This window comes from Bufo bufo, chromosome 1 (assembly GCF_905171765.1).
Source record: "Bufo bufo chromosome 1, aBufBuf1.1, whole genome shotgun sequence".
NCBI classification, from domain to species: Eukaryota; Metazoa; Chordata; class Amphibia; order Anura; family Bufonidae; genus Bufo; species Bufo bufo.
The window spans coordinates 522,903,277-522,927,794 of record NC_053389.1 but is presented as its reverse complement, the minus strand read 5'-3'; the positions used below and the strand labels follow the sequence as shown (position 1 = coordinate 522,927,794).

Genomic DNA, 24,518 nt, shown 5'->3' with positions numbered 1-24,518 from the left:
ATCTACAGAACACCGATCCCAAACCCGAACTTCTGTGAAGAAGTTCGGGTTTGGGTACCAAACATGCACGATTTTTCTCACGCGAGTGCAAAACGCATTACAATGTTTTGCACTCGCGCAGATAAATCGCGCATGTTCCCCGCAACGCCCGTGCGAAACCAGCCTTATAGGCTGCAATGTTAAATCATTGCAGTCTCTGGAAGAAGCAATCAAAGGATCACAGCTTTAAAAAGTCTAATAAAAAAAATAAAAAACAAAGATTATTGGTATCGCCACATGCCAGAATGCCTATACTATTAAAATATAAAAATATTTAACCCACATGGTGAATGGCGTAATGGAAAAAAAATTAAAATGGCAAATTTGCAGTTTTTGATCGCTTCACCTCCCCAAAAATATTGAATAAAAAGTAATAATAGTCATACACACCCCTGCAAAAAATGAGCCTGATGTAAATATAAAAAAGTTTAAGTGGTCAGTATATGGCGATGCAGAGAAAAAAATATAATTTCAACGTTTTTTCTTTAGGTATTAAAACACATAAAAAAGTGACATCACTATGATAATACTGAACCAGAGAATAAAGTTAACAGGTCAGTTATACCGCAAAAGGAACACCATGAAAACAAAACCCATAAAACTATTGGAGATTCGGTTTAAATTGTGCCAATAGAAAATAAAACTTGTTATGGAAAAAACAAGCCCTGATATAACTACATGAATGGAAAAATAAAAATGTCATGGCTCCTGGAAGGCCCAAGAACAAAAGAATACAAAAAAATGGAAAATTTCTGCAGCAGGAAGTGGTTAATATTTAGTATATTAATTTTCTTAGCATTTGTATCCCCAGCATGTGTGGTAATGTGCAACTACTATATGCCTCCTGTGTAAAATGAGACAATAACTTTATAGAGCAGAAAATTTCACCCAGTGGTTAATCTAAGCCGGCGTCCTGTGAACTTTATCTTACATGTACTTCCTGCTAAATATAATGGTCTGGTGCAATGTCTTCTGATTACATTCATCTTACCACGAATGCTCATGGAAAGATTTACTTACTGACAACGTTTTGCAGTATTGGTGGCCTATTTTCTTCAGTGTTGTCTAGTGATATATGGAAAATGTGGACATAACTGGGCATCAACTAAATTGAGCAGCAAAACTTTTCATTGTTGCACTGTTATATACTTATGGTGTGAAAGTCTGAGGGAGCATGCCAGACATATAGAGGCACAGTATAGGGCTCGTTCAGATTCACCTCTTTGGCAGCTTTATTACGGCCTTGCGCAAAACAAGGCTGTTATATGGTTAAACACATTTGCTCTTCAGACCTTCCCTTTGTGAATGGAGTGGATCTGAATAATCGTTATTATAACATTTAATAATCAGAATCATAGCATGACATTATTTCTATTTTTCAACTATCAATACATAATACTCAGACATCTCTGTACGGATTGTTGTGCTTGGCTTGTGCATAGAGTCTGCATGAGTTGCAGAAAAAATCAGGGCAAACCGCTGAAAGAGGCTCTCAGCATGATCAACCCTATTAAACCATTAAAATTAGACATATTGGCTGGTAGGGCTTATCATGCTGATTTAAATTGATACCTTTCTGTTGTCTGTATGCTAAACAGCTGCAGAGAAATGCGTTTTTATTGACAGCTCAATATGTGATTATAAAGAAACCAGCAATATGTATTAGCTGTCTAAGCATAAAAAAACATTATTCTCAACATAATAAAGCTGTAGCCTTTTATTATGAATTAAATGAGGGAGAGAAAAAAAATATCTGAAGGAAAGAAAAAATTGAAAGTCTCCCAAGATTCAAATCTAGGATCTCTATGTGCAGGCTGACCACTTACCTCCAAGTCTACAGCCTTGTCATATTGAGGACTATTGTTTTTCTGTCCTTAGAAAGCTAATACATATTACTGTTGTCTTTATAATCATACATTGTGCTTGTGAATAAAGTGGTAATATGTATATTTGATCAAAATATATTGGCTAAGGCCTCATGCACATGACTGTAGTTCTGGTCCGCATCCGAGCCGCAGTTTTTGCGGCTCGGGTGTGGACCCGTTCACTTCAACGGGGCCGCAAAAGATGCGGACAGCAGTCCGTGTGCTGTCCGCATCCGTTGCTCCGTTTCCTAGCCCTGCAAAAAAAATAGAACATGTCCTATTCTTGTCCGTTTTGCGGACAAGAATAGGCATTTCTACAATGGGCCGCCTGTTCCGTTCCGTAAATTGCGGAAGGCACATAGGCGGCTTCCGTTTCTTGCGAATTCGCAATTTGCGGACCGCAAAAAATGGAACGGTCGTGTGCATGAGGCCTAAGAGTCGCAGATTTTATTACATCAGAGTGAGGCCTCATGCACACGACCGTTGTTTTATTCCGTGTCCGTCGTGCCATTTTTCGTGATTTTCTGCGGACCCATTGACTTTCAATGGGTCCATTGAAAACTCGGCTAATGCACCGTTTGTCATCCGCGTCCGTGATCCGTGGTTCCAGTCCGTCAAAAAAATATAACCTGTCCTATTATTTTCGCGGAAAACGGTTTGCGGACCCATTCAAGTCAATGGGACCGCTAAAAAACACGAAGGCACACAAGATTGTCATCCGCGTCCTTTTTTTTCCTATCATTTGCATGGCAAACCTGTCTTACATTTTTTTTTTACTTTCCTTCATGTGTGGTGATCCTCCAAAAATAAATGAAGACACACGGAAACAAAAACGGAAACGGATCACGGAACCCCATTTTGCGGAACGGAACACAACAACGGTCGTGTGCATGAGGCCTAAGGGCTTAGTCCAGATATATAATGCTTGCATCTATTTTGTTAGCGCACTATTATCTTTTTTTCTGTGATTTCTTAATATGTATGTTAGTTACATGCACACGAACGTTGTTTGTTTCCGCGCCCGTTCCGTTTTTTGTTTTTTTTTGCAGATAAGATGCGGACCCATTCATTTCAATTGGTCTGCAACAAATGTGGACAGCACACCGTGTGCTGTCCGCATCAGTATGTCCTTTCCCTAGTCCCACCAAAAAAATAGAACATGTCCTATTCTTGTCCATTTTAGGTATTGTTACAATGGATCCGCAAAAAAAACAAAAAACGGATGGCATTCGCAATTTGTGGACCGCAAAACACATACGGTCGGGTGCATGTAGCCTTAGCTTTCAAAACATAGAAATCCACTTTTCCCATTTATGGTAAGGCTGTAGTACATAGTGTATATGATATCTAGAAGCTAGGACACAGCTCTAGGATACAACTCTTCCCTCAGCATGCTGATATCTAGCCTTGTCAATTAAGTGGAGAAGGGAGTGTACAGAGCACAGGGGGTGTTACAAGGCAGTGCTCCAAGGATTCAGCTCACCCCCTGGTGCGCCAACCTGCTCATTTACATATGACTAAAAGTACATATATCTCTGCAGCTGTTTAGCATACAGACAAAAGAAAGGTATTGTTTTTATCAGCATGATGAGCACTATGCCTGGTTTAATAGGGTTGATTCTGATAGAGCCTCTTTAATAAGAAAAGGTCCCACCTACGGGACTGACTACTATTAAAAACTGTGGATATGGCATATATGTGTAAGATGGAAATACTCCTATGAATGGGTGGCACCATCAGCGCCACACCTGTCCATCATAGAGAAGGTCTACTGCTTGGGACTCCCTCTATAAACCAGTGCAGAAAGCACTGACAAGCAATTGATCTTCCTCTGGCAAACTCTAATAATTTATTATATGGGTGAACATTTATCTGAATGGCTGCCATGTAATACTACATTTCATACATAGCCACCTGAATTTCTACTCAGCAATATTAGCTGTTTCAGCGTCTCAAAGGTTGTGTGTGATGAGACATCCACTTAAATGTAGTGTCTGGACCCTTTGACCTGATACACTGTGCAATGATGAGGAATGAACCATTTGTTCCCAATCGTTGAGTTGCATTAGAGCAGTAGAGTTGCATTTATATGCAGCAATCATCCCTCCTGTATGGGGATAAACAATCTCTACTGTGATTGTTCATTCCCATGCAGAACCACTGCTTGTCGGTAGCAATGTAGACAGTTACCGGGAAAGAGTATTCGTCCCTAATAATTGTCTCGATTCGCTCCACATATATAGATGACCCTTAGGGACCTTACACACATGAATTTCGTCTGATGTTTTTTTTTACTAATAAAAAAAAAAAGAGCCAGATAAACACATGCACTTTTTGGCCACCTGTGTGATTGCTGCATTTTTGGTGTTTTGTTTTTGCAAACAGTGGCAGATTGACTTAGGCCTCATGACCACGACAGTGTTTTTTCACTGTCAGTGATTTGGCTTCAGTGGTCCGTGTCCGATTTTGCTTCAGTTGTGTTTTCTGGTGTCTTCCTTTTTTTTTGTCTGACAGGGGAAAAAAAAGGAAGGTTAATGAAAAGTGTAATTTTATTGCACCAAGGTCTTGTAGAAAAAAACGGACACGGACGCGGACACGGATGACATACCAGTTGTGCATCAGTTTTTTTGACGGACCCATTGACTTGAATGGGTCTGTCCTCCGTTTTCCACTGACAAGAATAGGACAGGTTATATTTTTTTGACTGACTGGAATCACGGATCACGGACGCGGAGAAAAAACGGAGGACTATCAGTTTTTTTTCACAGCTCCATAGAAATGAATGGGACCTCCGCTAAACTGTAAAAAAAAAATGACGGACCGGACGCGGATGCACACAACGGTCGTGTGCATGAGGCCTTACTTTGAGATAGAATTTTACTCCAGAATTGTGCTGCAATTTTTGGTGAAATGGTGCATCTTAGGCTTGCCCCCATGAAGCTCCACCATTCCTATGGTATGCTTCACTCTCTTTTAATGCAAGTCTTAAAAAAGTGTAGAAACCCTAGTTTCTCCAAATTGTGATGAAATTGCCCTAATTTGCTACACTTTTTAGACATATTCTAGATGTAGACACATTAGTAAATCTGGGCCTGTGTGTTTGCCCACTAGCATTTTTTTAATGGTGTTTCTAGAGAAGGTGATGTGAAAAAGCCTGAAAAACACAAAGAGCTACAGCTTGATGCATTTTTCAAGAGAAGACAAAAAGACAAAAAAAAAATGCTTCATAAGGGCTCATTTCAATCGTTCAGCAAAAAAAACTGAAGTGTCTCCGTGTGTGCATTCCGTTTCAGTATTTCCGTATTTCCGTACTGTGAAAAGATAGAACATGTCCTATTGTCCGCAAATCACAGTGCTTGGCTCCATTCAAGTCAATGGGTCCGCAAAAAGAACTGAACACATATGGAAATGCATTCGTATGTCTTCCGTATCTGTTCCGTTTTTGCTGAACCATCTATTGAAAATGTTATGCCCAGCCCAATTTTTTCTATGTAATTACTGTATAATACAGTACAGACCAAAAGTTTGGACACACCTTCTCATTCAAAGAATTTTCTTTATTTTCATGACTATGAAAATTGTAGATTCACACTGAAGGCATCAAAACTATGAATTAACACATATGGAATTATATACATAACAAACAAGTGTGAAACAACTGAAAATATGTCATATTCTAGGTTCTTCAAAGTAACCACATTTTGCTTTGATTACTGCTTTGCACACTCTTGGCATTCTCTTGATGAGCTTCAAGAGGTAGTCCCCTGAAATGGTTTTCACTTCACAGGTGTGCCCTGTCAGGTTTAATAAGTGGGATTTCTTGCCTTATAAATAGGGTTGGGACCATCAGTTGCGTTGAGGAGAAGTCAGGTGGATAGACTGTTAGAATTTGTATTATGGCAAGAAAAAAGCAGCTAAGTAAAGAAAAACGAGTGGCCATCATTACTTTAAGAAATGAAGGTCAGTCAGTCAGCCCAAAAATTGGGAAAACTTTGAAAGTAAGGGCTATTTGACCATGAAGGAGAGTGATAGGGTGTTGCGCCAGATGACCTGGCCTCCACAGTCACCGGACCTGAACCCAATCGAGATGGTTTGGGGTGAGCTGGACCGCAGAGTGAAGGCAAAAGGGCCAACAAGTGCTAAGCATCTCTGGGAACTCCTTCAAGACTGTTGGAAGACCATTTCAGGGGACTACCTCTTGAAGCTCATCAAGAGAATGCCAAGAGTGTGCAAAGCAGTAATCAAAGCAAAAGGTGGCTACTTTGAAGAACCTAGAATATGACATATTTTCAGTTGTTTCACAGTTGTTTGTTATGTATATAATTCCACATGTGTTAATTCATAGTTTTGATGCCTTCATAGTCATGAAAATAAAGAAAACTCTTTGAATGAGAAGGTGTGTCCAAACTTTTGGTCTGTACTGTATATGGCATACGGAAAAACAGAAAGGAAACGGAAACACAACGGAAACAAAAAACGGAACAACGGATCTGTAAAAAACGGACCGCAAAACACTGAAAAAGCCATACGGTCATGTGCATGAGCCCTAATAAAAAGAAACACCGAGAGAAAAATAAATGCTTGTGTGTCCCGTGTTTCTTATTTCCAATAGACCTTCAGCAAACATCTAGAGCTGGCAAAAATGTACTAAAAAATTCAGGTGCAAAAAAATGCTGCTTAGGCCTCATGCACACGACCGTTGTTGTGTTCCGTGTCCGTTGTTCCGTTTTCCGTGATTTTCTGCGGACCCATTGACTTTCAATGGGTCCGTTGAAAACTCGGATAATGCACCGTTTGTCATCCGCGTCCGTGACCCGTGTTTCCACGGACCTGTCCTATTTTTTTCACGGACAACGGTTCGCGGTCGATGGGTCCGTTAAAAAAAAACAAACTAAAAAAAAAAACGCTAAAAAACACGGAGGCACACAAGATTGTCATCCGCGTCCGTTTTTGTTCCTATCATTTGCAAGGCAAACTTGACTTAGATTTTTTTTTCACTTTTCATGTCTGGTGATCCTCCAAAAATCAAGGAAGACACACGGAAACAAAAACGGAAACGGATCACGGAACAACGGAACCCCGTTTTGCGGACCGCGAAAAAATACTGTTGTGTGCATGAGGCCTAATGCAAAGGTGCAGGAAAACTGCAGCAAAAACGCCGCTTTCACCCTTAGGCCCCTTTCACACGGGCGAGTATTCCGCGCGGATGAGATGCGTGAGGTGAACGCATTGCACCCGCACTGAATACCGACCCATTCACTTCTATGGGGCTGTTCACATGAGCGGTGATTTTCACGCATCACTTGTGTGTTGCGTGAAAATCGCAGCATGCTCTATATTCTGCGTTTTTCATGCAACGCAGGCCCCATAGAAGTGAATGGGGTTGCGTGAAAATCGCAAGCAAGTGCGGATGCGGTGCGATTTTCACGTACGGTTGCTAGGAGACGATCGGGATGGAGACCCGATCATTATTATTTTCCCTTATAACATGGTTATAAGGGAAAATAATAGCATTCTGAATACAGAATGCATAGTAAAATAGCGCTGGAGGGGTTAAATTTTTTTTAAAAATAATTTAACTCGCCTTAATCCACTTGATCGCGTAGCCCGGCATCTCCTTCTGTCTCCTTTGCTGAACAGGACCTGTGGTGAGCATTAATTACAGGTAAAGGACCTGTGGTGACGTCACTCCGGTCATCACATGATCCATCACCATGGTAAAAGATCATGTGATGGATCATGTGATGACCGGAGTGACATCACCACAGGTCCTTTACCTGTAATTAATGCTCACCACAGGTCCTGTTCAGCAAAGGAGACAGAAGGAGATGTCAGCTATGCGATCAAGTGGATTAAGGTGAGTTAAATTATTTTTTATTTTTTTTAACCCCTCTAGCTCTGTTTTACTATGCATTCTGTATTCAGAATGCTATTATTTTCCCTTATAACCATGTTATAAGGGGAAATAATAATGATGGGGTCCCCATCTACAGAACACCGATCCCAAGCCCGAACTTCTGTGAAGAAGTTCGGGTTTGGGTACCAAACATGCGCGATTTTTCTCACGCGAGTGCAAAACGCATTACAATGTTTTGCACTCGCGCTGAAAAATCGCGGGTGTTCCCGTAACACACCCGCACATTTTCCCGCAACGCCCGTCTGAAAGAAGCCTTAAGGCCGCAGCGCAGAACTCGTCCTGAACTTCCAGCACTGACAGGGTCGCATAGAATTATATTGATTGATGGTCTGGAATGTACTAGATAACACTGACATAATGATGTCAGTATTAGGCCTCATGCACACGGCCGTTTTTTTTTCCCGTTTACTGGCCGTTTTTTGCGTTCCGTATACGGTCCGTATACGGAACCATTCATTTCAATGGTTCCGCAAAAAAAACGGAATGTACTCCGTATGCATTCCGTTTCCGGATTTCCGTTTTTCCGTTCCGTTTTAACATAGAACATGTCCTATTATTGCCTGCAAATCACGGTCCGTGGCTCCATTCAAGTCAATGGGTCCGCAAAAAAAACGGAACACATACGGAAATGCATCCGTATGTCTTCCGTTTCCGTTCAGTTTTTTGCTGAACCATCTATTGAAAATGTTATGCCCAGCCCAATTTTATCTATGTAATTACTGTATACTGTATATGCCATACGGAAAAACGGAATGGAAAAACGGAACAAAAACGGAAACACAACGGAAACAAAAAACGGAACAACGGATCCGTGAAAAACGGACCGCAAAACACTGAAAAAGCCATACGGTCGTGTGCAATAAGCCTTATCCAATACATTCCAGAACTGTAAAGGCTTGCATAGCCTCATAAATCAATATAATGCTATGCAGTGCTGGTAGATTAGGACGGGTGCTGCGCTGCGAGTCTGGAGCATGACACTTGCTCGTCTGAATGCGGCCTTAGGCTACTGTTATCACTCATCGAGGTAGTATCTTGTCCTGTGGGCAAGTAGAAACATATAAGCTCCATCCTTTCTGATTTTACACTAATTCCCCGGAGACAAATGAACTGAAAAATCTGCTTTGTGTATTTAATACCTGTGTGTGATACCCTGCCTAGGCCAAGTCCACACTTCAGTTATTTGGTCAGTTATTTCTAGGGGTGCACCGAAATTCCGGCAGCCGAAAATATCGGCCGAAAATGTACCTAATCCCTTTCGGCCGATATTGTTACATATCGGCCGAAAATATGGGGTGTGGGATTTGTCACCCACCAAGTAGCTCACCATCTGCGGGCGGGCGGTTTACTTTAAGTTACTGCATCTTTATTTTACCTTACAATCGTGACGCTCCAGTAACAACTCTGCAGGCAGAGCGGAGGGCGGCGTAACGTCACTTACTCACGTGACGCGCCTGCTCCGCCTCCTTCATTCATAAAGTGGGCAGAGCAGGTGCGTCACGTGAGTAAGTGACGTTACGCCGCCCTCCGCTCTGCCTGCAGAGTTGTTACTGGAGCGTCACGATTGTAAGGTAAAATAAAGATGCAGTGAGTGATTAGTCTGCTGTGAGCAGCAGGGCCGGGGCTGTTATGGGTAGGGGAATCGGTCTATGGCACTGCTATGGGGAGGGGGGATCTGTGCACTGTTATGCCCATAACCGTGCACATATCCCCCCCTCCATAACAGCGCCACCCACAGATCCCCCTCTCCATAACAGCGCCACCCACAGATCCCCCTCTCCATAACAGCACCACCCACAGATCCCCCTCTCCATAACAGCGCCACCCACAGATCCCCCTCTCCATAACAGAGCCACCCACAGATCCCCCTCTCCATAACAGAGCCACCCACAGATCCCCCTCTCCATAACAGAGCCACCCACAGATCCCCCCTTCCATAACAGCGCCACCCACAGATCCCCCTCTCCATAACAGCGCCACCCACAGATCCCCCTCTCCATAACAGCGCCACCCACAGATCCCCCTTTCCATAACAGCGCCACCCACAGATCCCCCTCTCCATAACAGCGCCACCCACAGATCCCCCTCTCCATAACAGAGCCACCCACAGATCCCCCTCTCCATAACAGAGCCACCCACAGATCCCCCTCTCCATAACAGAGCCACCCACAGATCCCCCTCTCCATAACAGAGCCACCCACAGATCCCCCTCTCCATAACAGCGCCACCCACAGATCCCCCTCTCCATAACAGCGCCACCCAAAGATCCCCCTCTCCATAACAGAGCCACCCACAGATCCCCCTCTCCATAACAGAGCCACCCACAGAGCCCCCTCTCCATAACAGCGCCACCCACAGATCCCCCTCTCCATATATAATATGATTTATTAAATTCATGAAAAAGAATTATTAATAAAATCATTTAAAAAAAAGTATTTTAAAAGTATTTGGGCAAAAAGGCAGTTTCGGTTTCGGTTTTCGGTCAAGGGCATCCAGAATTTTCGGTTTCGGACCAGAATTTTCATTTCGGTGCACCCCTAGTTATTTCCATCAGTTATTGTGAGACAAAACCAGGAGTGAGGCCTACTCAGAGATAAGCTAGAAGGGAAATATCCGGTGTTTTTGACCCACACCTGTTTTTGGCTGACAATACCTGGTGGAAATAACTGATCACATAACTGGTGTGAACTTGGCCTCAGCATCATAACTCTGAGACATACAGAATTACAGTATGTTCCTGACAACACAAACTTTTAGATTTATTCTTTTGTTGTGTTCCCAACTTAACGTAACACACCTTTTTTCAAATTACATACAGTACATAGTTGATGTACTCTGGTAACACTAAAAGAAAAGTGCTCAAAATGCTAATTCTAGCAGCTTCGCTTTTGGCGCTTTTGTTAGCTGACATGCATTCACCTCCGCCATGCATGCTTATTAAAAAATCTCTCCTACTTGTAAAAGGAGAGATTTTGATAATACTATTAAATCAGAATATTGCTGTAGAGCAGATGTAGAGCTTCATTATGATCACATTCATATTCAAGATACAATCCAAGTGAAATTTGGAAAATGCATTTCTTTGCATGTTCAGTTTGAGTAGGTGATATATAAAATACTTTTTATTTGACCTTTTAGTCTTGTTTTAATGTCATTTTGCATATTAATTTATGTGGAAATCTTCATGGTGTTCCATTTATATTGTCTGTCTGGGGTATGCTGTAGCATTAGGCCCTGTTATGGAAAAAATGATCTCGTCTTTCATGTACTACAAGTCATAGTCACGGCCTTTAGTTGGGATTACTTTTACTATTTGCAAGTTAATCTCTTTCCTCCTCTTTCCTTTTTGAAGTGCTCTGAATCTGCGGTAGTCCCTGGAGAGGATGAAGTGGTGAAAGGATGGGGCTTTCTCCTGCAAGATTGCACAATGGCCAGAGAGGACTCGGTGAAGTGCCTGCGCTGCCTGCTCTACGCCCTCAATTTGCTTTTCTGGGTGAGTCAAGAGGGCCATGCAGTTCCAGTCTGTCAAGCAGGTGGCAATGCCTCGACTCGGGTTACAGCTGGCCAAGAGAGAAAGCACCAAAGGGCACAGCTAAGCATGAATTCATTTAGCAGGATTACTATATATTTTCCAAAGATCTAAGGGTTGTCTTCTATTAGCTCCTTTGATCAACATACCCTGCTGCCGCATGTGCCATTTCTTGTGCCAACTTTTCTCTCCTTTATCAAAGGCAGAGGGTGATAAATAACTGCCCTGGAATTAAAGAAGCAGTGTGTTTCTTTCATCGTGCTCCTAAATGGTCCCAGTCATATGCTCGACAGCCATAGCTAGAATTATTCATTAACTTCTTAAGTGTGAAATGAATATTCAGAACCTTACCAAACCCTGGACTGCATTCACTTGAAAGTGATAGAGTAGGATTTTCCATTGGCATGTGACAAAGTGAATGTCTGTGGCCGCTGATGCCAGTGACTGCTGGTATTTGTAGTTCCAAAACAGCTGAGATAACTTTTATGTGCCCCCCAGCATTCTCTTTAGTCAGTATCTTGTATATGCAGAAACAAATATGATGATTTAAAGGGGAGCTGTTGTAAAAAGGAATAAAAGAAACAGAAATTCACATTTTAATTCAATGTTAAATAGCTTCTTAGACTGAAATTATGTGGTCGTCCAGAAATAAGCTCAATTACCATTATCATTGGGGATGCCACTAGATTGCGGTGCGCTGTTCAGATGGAGTCACTAACAAGAGAGCAGAAGAGCAGATAGCAATAGAAAAATAGGCTGCAAGTCTATATAGCTGGAGTATTCGTTCCCAGGATACTTTTTACGTATTTTTCTAACAGAAGGTTGCCAAGGGCAGGCATTTAGACAGAAATAGAGTATCATCTCCCTGAGGGGCGTGGCACTTTTTAGTGATTCTACCAAGTAGCAGGGTTTACTGCAGCAGGACCTTCCCCATTTAGACTTTCATTCCTTATCCTATTAATAAGCCGTCAATGTCTTGAGGTGCTCATACACCTTCAATAGTTATAGAACGATCACTCATTCAGATGAGAGCTATTCCTCCAGACCTCCTCATACACATGCATGCTTCACTCAGCCAAGTGTACACAGGGAAAAGGGAAGGAACTGCTGCCAAGACATGTTGCAGTTCACCAGGCCTGGCCCTTCTTTACCATGATATCTGCCAGATGCTCTTATGTGTATGGGCACCTTTACATGAAATAAAAACCCTTTAATGTAACATTAAAGGCAGCCTGTCACCATGAAAATACTGTGTAATCTGCAGGCAGCATGTTATAGAGCGGGAAGAGCTGAGCAGATTCATATAAAGTTTTGTGGGAAAAGATTCAGCATAAGTTGTATTTTGTTTTTTTACATCCCTGCTTATTCTAGGCTTTGAAGTCCAGGAGACGGTCCGATCAGTGACGGACAGCTCTCTGTATATACAGTCATAGAGGGAAGGCTGTCAGTCACTGATAGGACCGTCTGCTTGACTTCAAAGCTAGAATAAGCAGTAATTTAAATGTGTGAAACTTTTTCACAAAACTATATATCAATCTGCTCAGCTCCTCCTGCTCGCAACATGCTGCCGACAGCTTAGACACTATGTTCAACATGACAGAAAAAAACTTTAAACTCCCTTCTAAATTTACAGGGTTATAGACTGCCCTACATACAGATGAAAGTGATAAAATATTGTGAAGATTGAATAGAATTGTTCTAACATTTCAAGAAAGAACACATGGATGTGCATAAACATTACTGCTACCAACACATGAGAGTGACAGCCTGGGATTTTCACAAAAGTATGAAGATGGGTCACGTTCTCTGTTCATAGGTAGTAGCTCAAAGCTTGTGTTTGTGCTGCTTCTTAGAAAACGGAGGGGATAGGAAATAGGGCCAGATTTATCATTACACTTACATCTTACTCCACTTTTACATACAGTTGCAAGAAAAAGTATGTGAACCCTTTGGAATGATATGGATTTCTGCACAAATTGGTCATAAAATGTGATCTGATCTTCATCTAAGTCACAACAATAGACAATCACACTCTGCTTAAACTAATAACACACAAAGAATTAAATGTTACCATGTTTTTACTGAACACCCCATGTAAACATTCACAGTGCAGGTGGAAAAAGTATGTGAACCCTTGGATTTAATAACTGGTTGAACCTCCTTTGGCAGCAATAACTTCAACCAAACGTTTCCTGTAGTTGCAGATCAGATGTGCACAAGAAGTAATTCTTGACCATTCCTCTTTACAGAACTGTTTCAGTTCAGCAATATTATTGGGATGTCTGGTGTGAATAGCTTTCTTGAGGTCATGCCCCAGCATCTCAATCGGGTTGAGGTCAGGACTCTGACTGGGCCACTCCAGAAGGCGTATTTTCTTCTGTTTAAGCCATTCTGTTGTCTATTTACTTCTATGCTTTGGGTCGTTGTCCTGTTGCAACACCCATCTTCTGTTGAGCTTCAGCTGGTGGACAGATGGCCTTAAGTTCTCTTGAAAAATGTCTTGATAAACTTGGGAATTCATTTTTCCTTTGATGATAGCAATCCGTCCAGGCCCTGATGCAGCAAAGCAGCCCCAAACCATGATGCCCCCACCACCATACTTCACAGTTGGGATGAGGTTTTGATGTTGGTGTGCTGTGCCTCTTTTTCTCCACACATAGTGTTGTGTGTTTCTTCCAAACAACTCAACTTTGGTTTCATCTGTCCACAGAATATTTTGCCAGTACTGCTGTGGAACATCCAGGTGCTCTTGTGCAAACTTTAAACGTGCAGCAATGTTTTTTTTGGACAGCAGTGGATTCCTCTGTGGTATCCTCCCATGAAATGCTTTCTTGTTTAGTGTTTTACGTATCGTAGATTCGCTAACAGGGATGTTAGCATATGCCAGAGACTTTTGTAAGTCTTTAGCTGACACTCTAGGATTCTTCTTCATCTCATTGAGCAGTCTGCGCTGTGCTCTTGCAGTCATCTTTACAGGACGGCCACTCCTAGGTAGAGTAGCAGCAGTGCTGAACTTTCTCTATTTATAGACAATTTGTCTTACCATGGACTGATGAACAGCAAGGCTTTTGGAGATACTTTTATAACCCTTTCCAGCTTTATGCAAGTCAACAATTCTTAATCGTAGGTCTTTTGAGATCTCTTTTGTGCGAGGCATCATTCACATCAGGCAATGCTTCTTATGAAAAACAAACCCAGAACTGGTGTGTGTTTTTTATATGGCAGGGCAGCTGTAACCAACACCTCCAATCTCATCTCATTGATTGGACTCCAGTTGGCTGACACCTCACTCCAATTAGCTCTTGGAGATGTCATTAGTCTAGGGGTTCACATACTTTTTCCACCTGCACTGTGAATGTTTACATGGTGTGTTCAATAAAAACATGGTAACATTTAATTCTTTGTGTGTTATTAGTTTAAGCAGACTGTGATTGTCTATTGTTATGACTTAGATGAAGATCAGATCACATTTTATGACCAATTTGTGCAGAAATCCATATCATTCCAAAGGGTTCACATACTTTTTCTTGCAACTGTATGTCCAAAGTCACTTTTGGCTAAGTCAGATTTATTAATGGTCCTTTTAATACTGTGGTAAATGTGGTTTGACAGTAGCAGTAAGCGGCTTTACAAAAGTCGCACGTCTTTACTAAAAAGTCGCATGTTCTATTAAAAAGTCGCAGAAGATAAGCATGGTCCTCACTGGAGTGAAATTGCACAATTTTTTGAGACTTTTTAAAATTGTCGCAATAGGAAACACGCCCACTTTCAGAAAACTGGCGAGCATAGCGCAGAGCCAATAAAAGTTGCAAATTTTTGCGCAGTCATTATTTTGACTTGAGCTAATGATAAATCTGACCCATAGTTTATTGGGACAATGGAAGTTGTTCAACTAGCATTTACTGAAGAGTTAAAGTGGAACCTACATGGTAACATCTAGTTGTGAACTTTCAAATTATACATACCTGTAGACCATAATTGCCTGCTATTATTTTCCTCACTGATTACTGCTGGGCTGTTTTTAGCTAAGCTGTGTTTGAATAGAGCTGTGATCTGTGACTAGTTTTAACTTGCCTACTGGGAGCCTAAGGTAGTCTGAAACACACCCCCTGTCTCATCATTGGTTCAGGCTGCTGCTGCTCTCTTCCTGCAGCTTTGCCTCCTCAGATAGCCTGCTGTGTATAGGTCCCTTTGCACGGGACGACACAGAAGGCATTTTTGGGAAGCATTCCTTCCCGACAATCGCCTGCTCATCAGCAGAGGAGACCACTATATTTACATGCAGTGATCTCCTCCACAGTATGGAGAGGAGTGATCGCTAATGCTATCGCTCGTTTCCATACTGACTCATTATTTGCCAGCAGCAGATGCTGTTTACAGAGCACAAACTGCCGCTGACAAATGAAGATTTTTGTGTTCTCATGAACAATCTATTACCCGATGAATGACCATTTTGCTTGTTCATTGGGTAATCGGTGGCACATTTATACCGCCGGATAATCGCTGACGAACATTCCTAGGAACCCTCGTTAGCGATTTCTGTGGAATTCTCGGCCTGTGTAAAGAGCTCTTATGACATATGTCGATTACAGACTGCAGTTCAGTGCATGGAAAGCTGATTGTCAGTACAGCAAGCATAGCATAATAATGAAGCACCGACTGTTAAAGGGGGTTTCCTGAGAATATAAAAAAAATGGGACAAACTGGATAAAAAAATAAATAAAAAAAAGTAATCATTACTCACCTCACCTATTCCAACGCTATTTTCCTCACTGGTGAGCTTCACTTCCTGGTCCTGGACTCAACACACAGGAAATATCTTGGGTCGCCCGCTCAGCCTGTCACTGACAATGTCAATTTCTGGTAAACTTTTCTTAAAATAATTTATCATTTTTGTGAATGTTTGTACATGTTTTGTTTTAGCAAACAGAACATCTATGAGTGTTTGACCCGGTGAAGTGGTTTAATAAAAAGTTAGAGTTTTAAAGTTTTTCATGTTGTGGCCAGTGTTGAGCGAATTAAAGTCCATGAAGTGGACTTTAATCAGAATTTCAGGGAAAATTCAATTTGCTGCAAATTCGTGGTAACAAATCGATTTCCCTGAAATAGCGGTAAAAATTTTAAAAAAATCATACTTACCTCATCTGTTTGAGTGCAAAGAGCCGTCCGCTGTCATCTTGATTGAAGATACCACGTGAAATCCCGTGCGCGGTGACGTATGACTTCACCACACCCGCCCACGTGGTGACGTCATCACGGGCCGAGCGAGATTTCGCACTGGATCTTCAATCAAGATAGCGGCAGGCAGCTTTTTGCGATCAAATGGATGAGGTAAGTATGATTTTATTTATTCTTTTATTTTACACTTTAATATTAATGTCAAATGTTAAAGCGATGAACGTGGCATCTGAGGGGTACAATGACAGGGAGCGGCGCAATCGCCTTCCCTGTCATTGCACCCACTACTTACAAACAAATGCACTTCTTGCCAAAGTCATTTGTCACAAAGCTAATTTTTTTGTTACATTTTGCGAAACAGACGAATAGAATTTTCCAATACTTCTTGTGAAACTGAAACTTTCTACAAAGTTTACAACCTTATTCACTTGCCGTTCGCACAGTGTTTGTGACTGGTTTTGTATGATCTAGAGGTTTTAGATATAATTTATGACCAGGCACACCTTTTTCTTGTGTGGTAGAATGTGAACTTAAGGTCATTGAACTAAAACCAAGAAAGGTTAGTCAAATCATGGCTATAAAACTGACCAACAGGACACCATATAACAAAGACTGAGACAAAGAATATGGTTTGTTGTACAACTTTTCTGTACTGATGTCTTGTTTAGACAATCTGGGTTCAGAATATTGATCGACTATCCTCAGAATACGCCATCAATGTCAGACCTGTTTCACGTATACACAAATTCCACATCCACTGCCCGTTACACAAGCAAAAATTTTTGTTTTATGCGTCAATTTAATTATTAATATGTATCACTGATAGGATTTGATGCTAAAAAGAAAACAAAAAAACTTTATTAAAGTATTCATTTTGAAATGAGCAATTACGGTATCACCCAATGAGATACATTACCAAGGAATTAACTGTGGAACCGACTCATGTAGGTATGGATCTTCTTCCTCCTCAATTGTAATTAACCCTTAAATTTGATAGTGTTAAATTACAGGGCCCAGTTGCGGGACGGAGAGGCTAGAAACATCACGCCTGCTGTTTGAATGCAGCTGGACGCACTACCTCTGAAAATTCAAGTGGCAGGCGCGATGTTGCTCATGTAACTGACAACTGTCTCTGCTCTGGGGCTGCTGATGACACGCAACTGTAGTGTACAAACGCCTGTACAATGGGTGGAGAGATACAGATAGTAATGCAGCAAAGTATCAGATAGTTCTGCAACTAATCTTTTTAGACAGAAGCTAGGGGAAAAAGATCCATACCTACATGAATCAGTTCCACAGTTAAAGGGGTTGCCTAGGTTCAGAGCTGACCCTGAACATATCTTTATTTTCACCCAGGCAGACCCTCTGATGCTCTCCCATGCCCTGTGCTGGATCGCACAGGGCAAAGGCTTTTTGTTTATATTTTTACACTGCTAGGCAGAGGCTTTTGCCTAGCAGTGTTGCCGGTGACGTCACTGGCTATGAAGGGCGGGCTTTAGCACTGCCCTAGCCGTTTTCCAATAAAAGCCATGAAATGCTCCAATGCCCATATTAGGGGCAGCATGTTGCGGTTTGCTCTCCGGTCTGGGAAGGCAACTAAACTGAATGGAATGCATTTTGGAGCATTCTGTTGTGTTCAGTCTAGTTTTGTCCCCATTGACAATCAATGGGGACAAAACTGAAGCGTTTTTTGTCCGGTATTGAGCCCCTATGACGGAACTCAATACTGGAAAACTTAAACGCTAGTGTGAAAGTAGACTAAGGGCCCTTTCACACTTGCGTTCTTTTCTTCCAGCATAGAGTTCCGTCGTCAGGATTATCCCCATGCACTCTGAATGGAGAGAAATCCGTTCAGGATGCATCAGGATGCCTTCAGTTCCGGAACGGAACGTTTTTTTGGCCGGAGAAAATACCGCAGCATGCTGCGCTTTTTGCTCCGGCCAAAAATCCGGAACACTTGCCGCAAGGCCGGATCCGGAATTAATGCCCATTGAAAGGCATTAATCCAGGTCCGGCCTTAAGCTAAACGTCGTTTCGGCGCATTGCCGGATCCGACGCTTAGCTTTTTCTGAATGGTTACCATGGCTGCCAAGACGCTAAAGTCCTGGCAGCCATGGTAAAGTGTAGTGGGGAGCGGGGGAGCAGTATACTTACCGTCCGTGCGGCTCCCCGGGCGCTCCAGAGTGACGTCAGGGCGCCCCACGCTCATGGATGACGTGATCGCATGGACACGTCATCCATGCGCATGGGGGGCTCTGACGTCATTCTGGAGCGCCCCGGGAGCCGCACGGACTGTAAGTATACTGCTACCCCGCTCCCCACTACTACTACGGCAACCAGGACTTTAATAGCGTCCTGGGTGCCATAGTAACACTGAACGCATTTTGAAGACGGATCCGTCTTCAAATGCTTTCAGTTCACTTGCATTTTTCCGGATCCAGCGTGTAATTCCGGCAAATGGAGTACACGCCGGATCCGGACAACGCAAGTGTGAAAGAGCCCTTAGATGCAAGTATATCTAGGCACAGGAGCATTTTTTTTAATTGTTATGTTTTGTGTGATCTTAGAGTACATTTTTAATTCATATGGCAATCTCTTTAATATGTTATAATTATAATTTTATATATTTCCAGAAGTTAAACTGTGGAATATTGTTTCATCTACCACTATATATTTGTCTACCTCCAATTTCAAGAAAATTTGGATAACATATTTAAAAAATTGGGGGGTGGGCGGGTCTGACTGATTCACGCTCTTAACAAAACACAAGGTGCATATTAAAATATATAACACTATATAATGACTATATAAACTGACTATGGTCTCTGCTGCACTGGTCTCTGCTGCACTGGTCTCTGCTGCACTGTACCGTATTTTTCGCCCTATAAGATGCACCTAGTTTTAGAGGAGAACAATAAGAAAAATAAATATTTCATTACACCTCAGGTCAGACCAGCAATCAGACCCCCAATGTTAATCGGACCTCAGATCAGACCCCCAATGTTAATCAGACCTCAGATCAGACCCCAAATGGCTCAGATCAACCCCCAGACCTTTAGCCATCCATCAGCCCCCAATGTCAGCCATAACCCCCCCAATGTCAGCCATAACCCCCCCAATGTCAACCATAACCCCCCCCAATGTCAGCCATAACCCCCCCCAATGGTCAGCCATAAGCCCCCCAATGGTCAGCCATAAGCCCCTCTGGTCAGCCATAAGCCCCCCTCTGGTCAGCCATAAGCCCCCCTCTGGTCAGCCATAAGCCCCCCTCTGGTCAGCCATAAGCCCCCCTCTGGTCAGCCATAAGCCCCCCTCTGGTCAGCCATAAGCCCCCCTCTGGTCAGCCATAAGCCCCCCTCTGGTCAGCCATAAGCCCCCCTCTGGTCAGCCATAAGTCCCCCTCATGTCAGCCCCCAGTGCAAATAAAATAAAATAAAAAAACACTTACCTCTCCTGCTCCTGGTCACCATGGCGATCCTCTTCATTCTGCTGTCACAGAGAGACCTCACGCTGTGCGCAGCCCTGCACAGCTGATAGCCGAGCCTAGGATCAGGAAGCGGTGAGTACAGATCCTTCACCGCTCCCTGGTCCTTCTGTACTAATGAAGCGCTTCCATAATGGAAGCGCTTCATTAGTACAGAGTTAAAGACTGCCCTGATCGCCGCGGCCCGGCTAACAATCCTCCACGGACCGGTCCTGGGCCGCGGCCCGGCGGTTGGGGACCGCTGCTCTAAAGTATGCCCCTAAACTCCACCCCTTTTTGTTAATTTTTATGTACAAACTGTCTAAAAGTACAGGCTGGGCCATTTATATGGATACACCTTAATAAAATGGGAATGGTTGGTGATATTAACTTCCTGTTTGTGGCACATTAGTATATGTAAGGGGGGAAACTTTTCAAGATGGGTGGTGACCATGGCAGCCATTTTGAAGTCGGCCATTTTGAATCCAACTTTAGTTTTTTCAATAGGAAGAGGGTCATGTGACACATCAAACTTATTGGGAATTTCACAAGAAAAACAATGGTGTGCTTGGTTTTAACGTAACTTTATTCTTTCATGAGTTATTTACAAGTTTCTGACCACTTATAAAATGTGTTCAATGTGCTGCCCATTGTGTTGGATTGTCAATGCAACCCTCTTCTCACACTCTTCACACACTGATAGCAACACCGCAGGAGAAATGCTAGCACAGGCTTCCAGTATCCGTAGTTTCAGGTGCTGCACATCTCGTATCTTCACAGCATAGACGATTGCCTTCAGATGATACGAGATGTGCAGCACCTGAAACTACGGATACTGGAAGCCTGTGCTTGCATTTCTCCTGCGGTGTTGCTATCAGTGTGTGAAGAGTGGGAGAAGAGGGTTGCATTGACAATCCAGCACAATGGCCAACACATTGAACACATTTTATAAGTGGTCAGAAACTTGTAAATAACTCATGAAAGAATAAAGTTACGTTAAAACCAAGCACACCATTGTTTTTCTTGTGAAACTCCCAATAAGTTTGATGTGTCACATGACCCTCTTCCTATTGAAAAAACAAAAGTTGGATTCAAAATGGCCAACTTCAAAATGGCCGCCATGGTCACCACCCATCTTGAAAAGTTTCCCCCCTCACATATACTAATGTGCCACAAACAGAAAGTTAATATCACCAACCATTCCCATTTTATTAAGGTGTATCCATATAAATGGCCCACCCTGTAGAGAGGGAGCCTTGACCTGCAGATGGAGACTAAGGGAATACAGGTTTACATTCAAAATCAAAACTTCTTTATGTCCCTCTCAGCACAACGATGGAGATGTTACAGGTAGACCCCATAGGGAGGGACCTCAAACACAGATTTTAAGACAGACCTCTAAAAGGAAGTCTTCTACAAAGATCTCTCATGCAGCCTATAGTGAGAGATAAAAATGTTTGCTGAAGACCAAGAGGCTGTGCTACAAATCTGTTTAATAGAAACTGCTTAATGAGTAGAGGTTGTAATCTGTAGGCACCTAGATATGTCTGGGAAAGACCATTTAATGTTCTCCTGAACAGAATCATCTTGAAAGACCAGAAGACTTATCACCTGGTAGATTTTGATGAAAGCTAGACTCTTTGGCATAAAATATTTCGGGAACCTCAGAGGCAACTTGTTTGGAAGAAACAATATATACAGTACGTCATCGGCGCAGGCGCACTGAGGAAGGAGCGGCCGAGCAAACGTCCTCCTCTCGGTGCGCCTGCGCCGACTGAAGACCGGTACGGCTCAGGCGCGAGATTTAGAACGCAGACAGAGCCAGCCAGAGGAGGAGAGCGCTCGCTGGCCCTGTCAATCAACAGGAGGAAGGGGCGTTTTTTTAAAAGGAGGATGCGGCGGCTACCAGCAAGTAGACGCCCTACTTGCTGGTAGTGAAGTCATTTGCATATTTTAAAAGATCGGTTTTTAATGAAACAAAGCCACAGAACAAGGTAAGAGCCCTATATAGGGAATAGTCGTCCAATAAGGATTTTAATATGCCAATCCAATAAGGATTTAATATTTTAATGACCCAAGTGCTTGAAAGTCACTAACTCTCATGGCAGATATTATTGCCAACAGGAGCAACACTTTTAAGCGAGAAGCACAAGGGTACTTTCACACTTGTGTTGTTAATTCCGATATCGAGATCCAGCAAAGGATCTCAATCCCGGAATTAAATGGATCAGTTTTGCACATCAGGAGGCATCCGTTCTGTTAGGATGCAATTGTGTGAAAACAAAATGGAAAAAAACGGATCCATCACTAAATACATTGAAAGTCAGTGGGCGATGGATCAGTTTTTTTAGTCTCTCTCTGAGTCCATGGTCTGGCCTGACCTGTATGTCAACTGCCTGACGGCAGTGTTCGCCAGCGAACACATGCGGGCTGCCATCTTAACTCACAAGTCCGGCGATACACAGGTAAGCCCTTGCCTGTGCCGCGAGCCGGTCTGAAATCAAATGCGGTCACCGGGAGCAGGCAGCTCCGAGAACAGCCGCCGGGGGCCTTCATCGAGCTGTTCTCGGAACTGCCTGCTCCCGGTGACCGCATTTGTTTCAGACCGGCTCGCGGCACAGGCACAGGTAAGGGCTTACCTGTGCATCGCCGGACTTGTGAGTTAAGATGCCAGCCCGCATGTGTTCGCTGGCGAACACTGCGAACTGGCCATCACCGCTGGTGAGCTCCTGATGGTGAATGTGTCTGAAGAGACCTATGGACCCTGCCACTGCTATTCTGTGGTAGGGACTTTTCCTTCTTAGCGGAAAAGTTTTCCAACAGCTCTAGTCTAAACAGTGTACCTGGACCAAAAGGTGCCAACAGCACAAGGCGTTCACACCACTAATAATAGAAAACGATGATAACACAGCACTGCAGATCTCAAAAGGTGATAACAGAGACAATAGCTCACTACAGATCCCAAAACAGGGACCAAAATATAACAATAAACCATAGAAAAACCAAAACAGTCTAAAAATCCCATCAAAGTCATGAGGCATTTCAGCATAGAAAGCATGTCCACAAGCAAGATGGCTGCCACGGTAGTGGACAAAACACCTGTACTGTACAAGTAATACCAGCCTCACAGCAGTGAGTATGTATAATAGGAAATAAACAGCCAAACACTGACGTTACTTATCTTTGGCAGAAATAACTGGTGAATCTAGAAAACCTGCAAAAAGGAATGCAATAATAAAGGAGAATATGGTATGTAGATAATCCTGTGTTATCCGAGTGATATAGAGTCCAGAAAAGATCTGCAAAACAGAGGAAATATGTTAGATAGTCTGCTAGTCCTCCTGTCCTTCTCCTGTCCCATAGGTATGGCAAAAAACATAAGAGGGTGGAGTTTAGGGGTAGTCATTATATGATTACCATTCGTTGAAAGTTCCATCTGTCCTGCCAGCCTGCAGGGTGGAGAAATCTACATTATTGTGTTGCTGTAAGGGACGTAAGAGAAGCAATCTTCTGTTCCAAATGAGTAAAAATAAAATTATACAAATTTGATATCATCACAATCAAATTACAGAATAATTATAGAATAAATATGTTATTTATACCACAGTAAAACAAAATGGCATAATTGCTATTTTTTCCCATTCCGCCCAAACATTATACCCCATTAGAGCGGTATTAAAAAATCCAGCTATTGAAAACAAAACAGAAAAAAATAAAACAGAAAAAAAATAAGTACAGCAGCACTCTATTCAGATGCCAGGTGCAAAATCCCTTAAAGGTTTTTGGACGAAAAAAACGGCCACTAAAACAAAAGTAGCAAGGCAGCACTCCGGTCTTCCATTAAAAATAAAAATAAAAGCTATCTCACAGTTATGGCAATGGAAAACAAAAAAAAAACTATGGCTCTTGGAATATAATGATAAAAAAAAAAAATTGCTTGTTCAAAACAGGCCAGTCAAGAGGTTACAAACTACATTTTATATAAATTATATTTTAACCAGTCTCTAAACTGGCAGCCTCATCATATAGGTGTGATATAATAAATAGGCACTCTGTGGTTTATCTAAGGCTACTTTCACACCTGCGTTTAGGTGCGGATCTGTCTGGTATCTGCACAGACGGATCCGCACCTATAATGCAAACGCTTGTATCCGTTCAGAACGGATCCGTTTGCATTACTCTGTAAAAAAAAATATCTAAGTCTAAGTGTAAGTCAATCGGATCCGTTTACAATTGCACCATATTGTGCCAGTGACAAACGGATCCGTCCCCATTGACTTACATTGTAAGTCAGGACGGATCCGTTTGGCAAGCAGCGTTTTGGTGTCCGCCTCCATTCAGAATGCATTGGGGCTAAACTGATCCGTTTTGGGCCGCTTGTGAGATTCCTGAAACGGATCTCACAAGCGGACCCAGAAACGCCAGTGTGAAAGTAGCCTAAAAATGTTTTCACTTTAAAATGTTTTCTGGAAAAAAAATCCTTATGGCTCTAGCACAACAAAATAAGGCTTCCATGTTCTCCTGATT

General features: G+C 42.5%; 1 protein-coding gene and 1 long non-coding RNA gene across 2 annotated transcripts in view; both read left to right on the top strand.

Annotated features, from left to right (window-relative positions):
• The window catches only part of TSPAN12 (tetraspanin 12), a 317,079-nt gene that overhangs the window by 3,392 nt on the left and 289,169 nt on the right, over positions 1 to 24,518 (top strand). The window contains exon 2 of the mRNA XM_040411546.1: positions 11,174 to 11,314. Coding sequence (XP_040267480.1) covers positions 11,249 to 11,314 — 66 coding nt within the window. The 5' untranslated portion in view covers positions 11,174 to 11,248. The remainder of the gene's footprint in view (positions 1 to 11,173; positions 11,315 to 24,518) is intronic.
• Positions 22,223 to 24,278, top strand: LOC120981810. Its single transcript, XR_005774756.1, has 3 exons — positions 22,223 to 22,317; positions 23,316 to 23,326; positions 24,244 to 24,278. It is a non-coding gene; the product is annotated as an uncharacterized LOC120981810 (long non-coding RNA).